We start from the raw sequence: 10801 nt of genomic DNA, 5'->3' as shown, positions 1-10801 counted from the left end.
AATTGATAATCCTGGTTCACAATTTTTAGTAACATGCATATCTTTTTCCTCAACATCAATTAAGTATGATTTGTCCCTGAGATACTGATTAGTTATTTTCTTTAAAAGCATAACATGTATTTTATTTTGTCAATTGTCAATGATATTTGATTTCTTTGCTTGATTCGAATCACATATATTTATTGTACACATTGCATTTTATTTTCGAGTTTAATTTAAATAATAATAAAAAAAAAAAGAGGGAGGCGTGTGACTTGCTTCATGGGTTAAGGAAACCTTGTGCCTAAATGGTAAGTATCAACATTCATTCTTCTTTGATTTATTTTTGATATGTTTCCATTTAAAGATTGATCTTTTATATGGTAATGTGTCTTTAATCTTGAAACATTGACTTATTTTTGGAAATATTGTTGGTAATTCTAGTTTCCTTTTATTTTTATTTTTTTTTAAAAAAAAAAAGGGAAAGAAGTTGCAAGGAGTGGGCAATTTCCTTTTGTAATCGTGGGCTGGTGGTTTCTCAAATATGTTGAAATTGGTTTCCTTTTTGCTAAACTCTCCCATGTTTATTTCAACCAATTTTTGTCATTCACTCTCACCACCTACCCGATTCTATTTCTTTGTCTCTCTTGCTTGTTTGCTGTTCATTGTCTCTTTTAGATCAAAATGGTGAGAACAAAGAACCTAGGGCATCCCAAAAAGGAAAATGGTGGAATCTAAACAAGCCCCCTCAAATGCTCTTCTTGCTGCTCCAATCGTCTTGCTGCCATGGAGGAGGTTCAGCAAGAGATGTCCAAGCAGTTGTCCTCATTGATCAAGCTTTATGGGGCATAAGTTTTCTTTCTTTTTGTTTTTGTTGGACATACTTCTATATTTTCATTTCTTTTTGTCTTTGGCCCTTATAGATAAACAAAAAGGGGGAGTAATTGTATACTCAACTGTCTAGGGGGAGTTGAGGTTTGTGTTTGTGTTCATCTTTGGTCAAAGTTAGCTGTTTATTTTGGTTTAATGTTGTGCTTCTCAGGGGGAGTTTTTATGTTTATTTTGCTAACTTTGTTTTGTAGGTGTTTGTTAATTAATAATATTTTGATTATCTAAAGTGCCAAAGGGGGAGATTGTTAGGTCCTTTTTTTGGCAATTTAGTTGTCAAAATATTTTTTAATTAATGTGCATTTTATTGAGCATTCAATTTGTTTTTATCAACTCTAGACCTTTTTTCCAAGGGGAGTTGTGTTGAGTACTTGTGAACTATTTGGTTTAAAAGTTAGGATGTTTCTTTGGTTATTGTTGGTTTTCGATTGTGTTACTCAGGGGGAGTAGTTATTTGTCTTGCTAACTTTAACTTGCAGGTATTTTGTGTTAAAAATTATTTTGTTCATCTAAAGTGCCAAAGGGGGAGATTGTAAAGTCCTTTTTTGGCAAGTTAGTTGACAAAATAATTTTTCCATTTATGGTAAGATTGTTGTACATTCATATTCGATTTCTTACCTTATAAATTCGGATTGTAGTTGCCCTTTTCCTTGTTTGGAAAGTTGCACTTTCAGCTTAACTTTCCTTTGTTGATGAAAACTTCTCAAAAGAGAAGGAATTCTCTTTTGGAAGGTTGTCTTTTTTAGGGAAACTTTGTTTATTGCCTTTTCCTTATTGATTTCGATTGTATCTTGATACAATCAGAATATCTAATCTGTTTTTGGCAGGAATCAAGCATTGATAGAAGATCAGACCCGATTTTAGTAAGTTTCCCGTTTCTGGTTAGATCTGCTGCGTCAGCATCCGAATCTGATGTAGCAGATCGTGTTTCTTTTGGAAAGTTTTTGTACAGCTGCTAATTCGAACTTGTGGTTGCCTCTTTGGTTTCTATGATCTATAAATAGAGCCTAGAGAGCAACCATTCGAATTACCTCTTCCATTATTCATTTTCTACATTTATCTTTTGAGAGAAGAAAGTCTTTCTTTGTTTTGTGAGAGCCTAGTTGTTCATCTAGGTTCTAGTTGTTCTATTTCTGTTCTTACTCTATCCTAGAGGTTGTGAAGAACTACTTGACTGAACAAGAGATTGGTCTTCGGGAGAAGACTTGATAAAGCCTTACTTCGGGAGGAAGTAAGCACTTGGTCTTCGGGAGAAGACTTGTTGAAGCCTTACTTCGGGAGGAAGTAAGCACTTGGTCTTCGGGAGAAGACTTGTTGAAGCCTTACTTCGGGAGGAAGTAAGCACTCACACTTCAAAGACGAAGGGAGTTCGGGCTTGAAGGTGTTTCGAAGTCGGAATTCATAAAGTGGATTACAAAGGATTGCGGCAATACTTTAGGAGTCTAAACTTGTTTAAGTCAATTGTCTTTGTAATTTTGATACTTTATTAATTGATTTCATTCTCTGGCGTGGCCCCGTGGACTAGGAGTGTTCGGGAGAACAACGATACCACGTATAAATCTCTTGTGTCAAGTTATTTATTTTTCGCAAATATTTTATATTCGCACTGTTCGTTTTGTGTAGCAGAATTACTTTCTGCTGCTGCAAACGCGTACAGTTTTTATATTTTCTTATATACAACTGACATTTGCAAAAACACGGTTTTTCAGAGAGAGAGAGAGAGAGAGAGAGAGAGAGAGAGAGAGAGAGAGAGAGAGAGAGAGAGAGAGAGAGAGAGAGAGAGAGAGAGAGAGAGAGAGAGAGAGAGAGAGGGGGAGCAAGATGAACGAAGAGTCTAGAGAAGTTTTGTATATGTATTGAGAATCCCCCTTGTGTGTCTTAACTTCTTTTTTTCATTGTTACCTTAAAATTCTTAATAAATTTTGAGATCAACAATATATATTTTAAAAATAATAATAATAAACTAAAAATATCTCATCAATGCTTAAATAAATAAATGTTGTTAGAAGGTGTATTGTATAAACTACTTTAATATTTAAAAATTATAAATATTATTTTGACTCAAAAGATAAATAAATATGATCATAAATAGTATTTTTTTTTTTTAGAAAATAAAAATGTTAGTAAAAGAAAAAGAATATTCAGTTTTTATGTTTGTAAAATTAGGTAGCTAGGTAAATGGATTGTTTTAAACAATTTACAAATTGATTAATAGATAAATTATATGCTGGATTTTTTAATGCTTATTAAAGGAAAATATTTAATGAAGACATTTATGTTAATTAGTTAAAATAATATATTTAGTAATAATAAATATATAAAAAGGTGGTTGAAAAAAAAAAAAGAAAAGAAAAATTCCACCTACCCTAAAATATTAACCCAAGGAACAAAGATTACAATTTCATTCCCCTTAAAAATCAAATAGTATGAATCTAATGGTCCATATTATCTAAATATATGAGGCAATAATAATAATAATAATAATAATAATAATAATAATAATAATAATAGACTTTGATAATAACAATAGAGAGCAACTATAGTAAAATTAAAGCATATCATATCTTCATCAATGGGAGTATTATACTTTTGTCATTTGGTGAAATTATAATTTAATTAAATTGTGTATGATGATCTATATTATTACTATATTTTGTATCTTACTAATTTTTAAAATATTATAAATCATTTACTATACTGAAAATATATTTTAAAATGATAAATTACGCATAGTATAAAGAAAGATGAAGAAACTCATGTAATTTAATATTTAAACTTTAATTTAGTTTTGATGCAATAAATTATATTAAATTTTTCTAAAGTAAATAAATGTCTTTATAATGTTCCAATAACAATAATCTATAATTATAGCAATAAATTCTAGATAAAAGTGTAAGAAAAAAATAATATTAATGGAAGAGTGTAGCGTAGAGAGAGGTGATTGGTGAGTGAGAAAGTGGACCATATTATCATTTTGCTTATCTTGGCAGTGAAAGAAAGTAAACGTGGTGGACTCCATTTTATTTGGTTATATATACTTTTACTCTTTTCTTTCCACCGACACCCTATTAATAAACTCATTCTTTTTGGCATCTATTCATTTTATCAAACTAAATATAAATTTAGTTATATAAAAAATAAATAAAATAAACCACAAGATAATTAAGAACAAATGTAGTAGTATTAGTGAAAAGATAATTTACTAATTAAAAAAATGAAGAATTGATCTACAAGGATCTATTGTTATGAAGTTTTTTAATCTACCTCAGCAACCAGTTGTTATGTATGGAGCTTCACGTGCATCAAAACAAATTATTAATTTATTTTAAAAATATTTAAATAGGACCCCACCTCTTGTCTTGTCTCTTTCCATTTTGTTTTTTCCACCAAAATTCACTTCCTTGCAAATTTAGTAGAGTGAAAAATAAACTCATGTTAGTATGTATTTAGATATATTATTATTAATTCATGTAAGTATGATTGGAAATTTCTTTAGTACACATATTATTCATATTTGTTAGAAGTTGGTTACTCTTAATCATATACTATCAAAAGCGAGTTTAAAAATAATAGACATGAATGAAACTCAAACCTCATACCAAAATCTGTGAACAAAGATGCTCATCTAAAATTCTCTGCAATCCAGTCCAATTTACTTTAATATTTATATATAAATAAATGAACACATGATAGGAATATAAGGATGAGTTTTCTGATTACAGGGCTTATAATAATATTTGCATGTCATTGTTTTAACCGAGGAATATATTTAATTATACAGCTCAAACATCTCTTAATCAGATTTTAAAATAAAACTTGGTCGAATTTTGTACAATAAATAACAAAAAGTCAAAACTCAACTCGGGTCTCCAAAAAAAAGAGACAACCTCCGTCGATCATTCTTGTTTATTATAGTATCAATTTGGTCTTTAAAAGACAAAATCAGCCTTTGGAGCTAGTAGTAGCTATATTTTTATTGTTATTATTTTAAAACCTTTTCATAAAAGAAAAAATATCTTTTATTAAAAATAAAAATATGCGAAAGAGACTTTATTATATAATTAATATCATTTGTACTGATCCATAAATGATAAAACATTAAGACGACCCCAATAAATAAATTTGGTGAGAGAAATCATAGCATTTTCAGTTACTCATCATCATCAACTGAAGTTACAAAATGCCTAAGTTATATAATATGATGATTTTGTATGATTAAATTTTGGAACTTTGTGATTATGAAGACTTTTTTTTGGTTGAGCTATTCTAAAATGTGGAAAAGATTTGTAATTATTCTTTAGGGTCGCTTTCGTTTTGTCTCAGTCCCTTGGATTTGGGACCCCACAAAGCCGTGTATACCTCTGTGGAGCTTTCTCCTATGATCTCATTGAGATGTTTCAAGAATCAATATTGGCTGCAAATTGGGAAAGGCTTAATCTTTGAACAAGTAAACGACTTTGGAGAACAAGGTAAGAGATTTATGGGAATTCTTCCATTTGGGGTCTCTGCTTTGCTTTTCTTACCATTTTTTTTTACAAGGGTGTTTGCCACATTTGGACACTGAAGATTTGGACTGTTCAGAGCCAGATGATTGATGGAAAAAATTTAGATTTATGTTTTTACTTTTGAGTTTCTTGATCTGGGTTTTGCTTGAAAACGGTTATGGTGATCCGGATTTGGCTGTTGGAATGATGCCGTGATCAGCTCAAAACGAGCTAATAGTGAAAGAAGTTAGTTATGTTCAAAAGTTGTTACAGTGATTTGAGTATTTCCTTCTAAGGAAACCCTTCTTTGAGTTTTCTCCCAAAAGAGTACTTTTTCTGGCCCAGTTAAGTTTTTCCTTTTTCCTTTTCTTTGTTTAAGTTTGATGGATTGAATTTTCACATTTTGAGATATTAGAATCTGGGTTTTGCATAAAATTGCAAACTTGACATTGGGATTTGCCCAAAGTTTTGGTTTTTGTATTGACATTATGAGGGAGGAAGGTTTTAATGAAATTGAATGAAAGCTTGATGTGAAATGGTGGTGAGTGAGTGAGTGAGTGATCCATTTTTTATTTTGATTTTGGATCCATGGCTGCCATATCTCCCTCTCAAAATTCACCTCCTTCAGCCGTGCCACCGGCTCCTAGCACCACTTCAACTCCACCACCTCAGATTTCTTCATCTCCTCCTCCAACTCCTCTTACATCTCCACCACTTTCTCAGCCCAACGCAAATCCCCCAGATACCTCAAACTCTACTGCTACTTCTCCACCACCTCAGTCCCCTCCTCCTCCAGCCACACAATTAACACCTCCATCACAACCACTCCCATTGGCACCACAAGCAGCATCTCCACCACCTTCATCTAATGCCCCACCTCCCTCAACTTCTGGTTCTTCACCTTCACCACCACCACCAACTTCAAATCCACCAGTAAGTTCACCTCCACCACCTCCCACAAGCTCTAGTCCACCAGTAACCTCACCTCCACCTGATAGTTCACCTCCACCACCATCATCCAACCCACCAGTGAATTCACCTCCTCCATCAACGTCAAAACCACCTGAAACTTCACCTACACCACCATCAGCAAACCCACCCAAAACCTCACCCCCTCCACCATCATCAACTAAGCCACCTGAGAGTTCACCCTCACCTCCAGCATCTTTGCCACCCCAGAATTCATCTCCACCACCGCCACCGCCATCAAAATCTGTTCCTCCAAAAAGTTCTCCACCACCAGCATCAGTTTCCCCTGAAAAAGCACCCCCTCCTCCGGCATCAGTTTCCCCCGAAAAACCACCTTCTCCACCTTCATCAGTACCTCCAAGGAATGCACCCCCACCTTCTCAGCTAACTCCAGCCCCACCTAGCTCTGATCAAACACCACCTCCTGAGAATTCTCCTCCAGGGACATCACCTCCTCCCTCCTCATCTATCTCTCCTCCACCACCTTCTCAAGTTCCAATTTCTCCATCAGATAATCGTCCTTCAAACAATTCCGGCCCTAGTGCATCAGATAGAGTAAAGTCTAATGACAATGGAGGGATTAGTACTGGAGGTGCTGCTGCGATCGCTGTAGTGGTTAGCTTGATTGTGCTTAGCCTCATTGGATTGGCAATCTGGTGTTTAAGAAAGAAAAAGAGAAGGGTTTCAGGAATTAGTGGTCACATCATGCCATCCTCAAGAGGATCTTCCCCCAAACCAGGTAAAGTTTCATGATACGAAATGTATGCATTCTATGTTTGCCCACCACTTGACCTTCCCACACTTCTTTTGCTTGTTCGTGGTAACTTTTAGCATGTTGAGATCCAATTGGAGTGTCTCATCTTTAGCTTTTAGCCGCACATTATCTAATTGCCATAATTTATTACCATCATTATATCTGAGGCATAGTATTCTACAGTAGCAGTAATTTGATGCTTCTGGCAAGTGATTTAGAAGCTTGAATATGGTTGGCTAAATGTTGGTGAATTACCATAGGTTGGACTGTAATTGATGAAATTCAGTTTCAAGCTTTTCATAATAAACTATATAGAGGGTATGTCGAGCTGTAGACAGGTGATCTAGATTAACTTTCCACTGTTGACATACTTCTTTTCTTGATTGTGTTTTTAAAATAGTTGTCATTGAAAGAACTAAGCTAGGTTTGTAACTTATGTGTACAGAGTCAGCCTTCTTTAAGGCACAGTCTTCAGCACCCCTTATAGGTAGTGGTTCTAGCAGTGATTTTGTGGACTCTGCATCAGAGGCTGGGCTAGGCAATTCGAGGGGGCTGGGAAATTCGAGGCCATTGTTCACATATGAAGAACTAGTTAAGGCCACAAATGGCTTTTCAGATGAGAATCTTTTGGGTGAAGGTGGATTTGGTTCCGTGTACAAAGGATGCCTACCAGATGGGCGAGAGGTTGCAGTTAAACAACTAAAGATTGGTGGAGGTCAGGGGGAACGAGAATTCAAAGCGGAAGTTGAAATCATTAGTCGTGTTCACCATCGTCATCTGGTTTCACTAGTGGGCTACTGTATTTCTGATAATCGCAGGCTACTTGTCTATGACTACGTCCCCAATAATTCCCTTTATTACCATCTTCATGGTAAAGCTGCTAATGAATTTTTTGAGGATTAAGTTTGTGAAAATGGATAATTTAACATAATTCTCGCTTGTCTTTTTAGGTCCAGATAGGCCTGTTTTAGAGTGGCCAGTACGAGTGAGGGTTGCTGCTGGTGCAGCTCGTGGAATTGCGTATCTTCATGAAGACTGTAAGTTTGTAGACTCTGAAGTAATTTTCACTTGCATTGCATATTGAACGATATTTTACCTTGATATTGTATCCATGAAAGTGATACCGCAGATGCTGTTACTTAGCTCTTCTTTCTAGTCTCTCTTTTCCTGCTTTTACATAAAAGTCCCAGGAAGAGATGAGTGGTAGAGACTCCTTTGGTTGTTTAATTCAAACATTATTCTTCCATTGTATAGATTAACTGGAAAATAACTATACTTTTACTTGTCCTTTTTTTTTTTCAAATTCTATTGTCTAGCTTTGAGGATTGTTCCAAGCCAACTGTTGTCTCTTGTTTCGAAAGATAAGCAAGACAAGAAAACTGATAAGAGTTCTCTTCATGTGTAATTCTACTAGAATAGAACCAAGCTCATTTTAATAAGATCCTAGAATCATTTGATATTTTTTAAGTTGTCAAATTGTACTAAGTGAAGTATGCTCTGAGTTTATTATTTATTTCTTTATTTCAATTAGTTTATTTAATTACTATTTTCTGTCTTTTCCAATTATACCAGGCCATCCTCGGATTATTCACAGGGATATTAAGTCTTCGAACATTCTCTTAGACAGCAATTTTGAAGCTCGGGTATTCCCAATGTTCTCTCAAACATTTTAGTTCAACCCTTTCTTTAGTTAAGGGAGCCCAATTTTCACATGAGCTATTTCTTATACTTTACAGGTTTCAGATTTTGGGCTAGCAAAACTAGCTCTCGACGTAGATACACATATAAGTACACGTGTTATGGGGACCTTTGGGTATGTTGGCGAGTTACTCATATCCTCTAACAACTAGGACTTACATGAATCTTTTGAGACACCTACTTAGTTCTGAAGTTTCAAAGATTACACCCAGAACAATATTGACTCTATGGTTGATTTTCAGATATGTGGCTCCTGAATATGCATCAAGTGGAAAATTGACTGAGAAATCTGATGTATACTCTTTTGGGGTTGTGCTTCTGGAGCTGATTACCGGACGGAAGCCTGTGGATGCATCGCAACCCTTGGGTGACGAGAGTCTAGTTGAATGGGTAAACTTCTTGAGCCCAGCATAAACTTTCCTATTGCCACTAAAGCATAAGTTATTCTAAAAAAAAAATTATCTGTGCTGAGTTTTGGTTCTACTAATTATAAACATCAGAAGGTTAAGTTTTGTGAAACCAGGTATTTGAGAATAGTTAGTGTTGTAAACCAGGTATTTCCCCAGTATGTAGAAGAATAAAATTTCTCGACTGAGGAATAGTTAGTGTTTTAAACCCTCTTATGTTATTAGGGGAAAATTAAAAATAAAAAAGATGTTTTAGTGTCATCTTTGTTTTATTTGGAAACAAATTGAACATATTCTATCATTATATAGAGCTGTTTCACCAGAACTATAGCTCATCATATGAAATGATAATTTTTCTGACTAAATACTCATAAACGCATCTCAATTCTCAGGCTCGACCATTGTTAAGTAATGCACTTGAGAATGGGGAAGTCGATCATCTGGTGGATCCAAGGCTTGAGAGGAACTATGTTGAGAGTGAAATGTTACAGATGATTGAGATTGCCGCTGCTTGTGTGCGACATTCATCGGCCAAGAGACCTCGAATGGGACAGGTAGTCAAAATGGATAACACCGAAATTCGAGAAGGGAATGAATTCTTTTTATACATGGGATGGCATTCATGAAATAAAGATACTTATCATAGATTCTGTTTCTCAGGTTGTTAGAGCTTTCGATAATTTAGCTGCTTCAGATCTAACCAATGGAATGAGAGTAGGAGAAAGTGAGGCATTTAACTCAACGCAGCAGTCTGAAGAAATAAGATGGTTTCGGAGAATGGCATTTGGCAGTCAAGATTACAGTACAGATTTGTTCACCCAAAACAGCATGAATAGTAGAGAGAACAGAGTAAATGAGGCATGAGAAAACTTTCACTTTTTAGTCCACAGTTTTTTTCTTTTTCTTTTTTCTTTCATAGATGTCTCTCAGCTCAGCCAGCCCTCACAAACTATTCTGCCTGTAACCAGAACATCAAAGGTAGAGGCCGAAATCCCAGCCATCATTCTTGTAGTTGTGTCATACAAAGAAGAGAAGCTCATATTTTTTGTCCTGTAATTACTGGAATTTTGTTTTTTTTTTTTTTCCGCACATAATTATCTGTACAGAAGAAGCAATGCCATGCTTCTCTTTTTTATTTGTTTCCCTCTTTTCTTTTTTCACTCTTCATATTCGAGAGAAAAAAAAAAAGAAGACAATATGTAATGTGACTGCATGAGAGTTTTTCATCTTGACAGGTGTCGTGTGCATGTGGGTCCACACTCCATACAATTTTTTCTGAAATGTGTAAAAAAGAAATGGGAAATTGAGGTGAGATCAGAGTGAGCAGGTGCCTTATAATTCCAGTAATTTGTAGCTTCTACTTAAAACGTCTCAACTCAGCCTATACATATAGTGGTCCACACGGCTACATTTACTTTGTTTATTATGATTGACTTGGACTCTATCCATTGAATGTGCGTTTCAGCTTCTCTATTACACCATATGACACTTCCACTTGCCTCATTAATCATTACTATTCTTAATTTAATACACACACACTTGTAATTGTACTTGTGAATTGACGTCAAAATAGTATTCTTTTGCTGGGACATAATAATAATAATGAGAAAATCTAGTAGCCC

The 10801-nt window shown here is 34.8% G+C and overlaps 1 protein-coding gene across 2 annotated transcripts; it reads left to right on the top strand.

The window, feature by feature from the left end:
* The first annotated feature begins 4998 nt into the window (after nucleotides 1-4998).
* Nucleotides 4999-10660, top strand: LOC115699252 (proline-rich receptor-like protein kinase PERK9). Of its 2 annotated transcripts, XM_030626566.2 has the most exons (9): nucleotides 4999-5336; nucleotides 5407-7059; nucleotides 7520-7945; nucleotides 8025-8111; nucleotides 8647-8717; nucleotides 8811-8887; nucleotides 9015-9162; nucleotides 9572-9733; nucleotides 9840-10660. In XM_030626566.2, the coding sequence occupies exons 2-9, from the start codon at nucleotides 5940-5942 to the stop codon at nucleotides 10041-10043; spliced, it is 2295 nt and encodes a 764-aa protein (XP_030482426.2). In that variant the 5' UTR covers nucleotides 4999-5336; nucleotides 5407-5939; the 3' UTR covers nucleotides 10044-10660. The 2 variants fall into 2 exon arrangements, with proteins under 2 accessions (XP_030482426.2, XP_060958659.1); XM_061102676.1 differs by having other exon boundaries at nucleotides 5007-7059.
* Nucleotides 10661-10801: the final 141 nt, after the last annotated feature.

Source organism: Cannabis sativa, chromosome 8 (genome assembly GCF_029168945.1).
Source record: "Cannabis sativa cultivar Pink pepper isolate KNU-18-1 chromosome 8, ASM2916894v1, whole genome shotgun sequence".
Taxonomy (NCBI): Eukaryota; Viridiplantae; Streptophyta; class Magnoliopsida; order Rosales; family Cannabaceae; genus Cannabis; species Cannabis sativa.
This window is presented reverse-complemented; position numbering and strand designations above follow the sequence as displayed.

Coding starts and splice junctions, on each gene's coding strand:
- LOC115699252 (XM_030626566.2), top strand. CDS start 5,940: ATGGCTGCCATATCTCCCTCTCAAAATTCACCTCCTTCAGCCGTGCCA. Junction 8,718..8,810: donor ACAGCAATTTTGAAGCTCGG/GTATTCCCAATG, acceptor TATACTTTACAG/GTTTCAGATTTTGGGCTAGC. Junction 9,163..9,571: donor ACGAGAGTCTAGTTGAATGG/GTAAACTTCTTG, acceptor CTCAATTCTCAG/GCTCGACCATTGTTAAGTAA.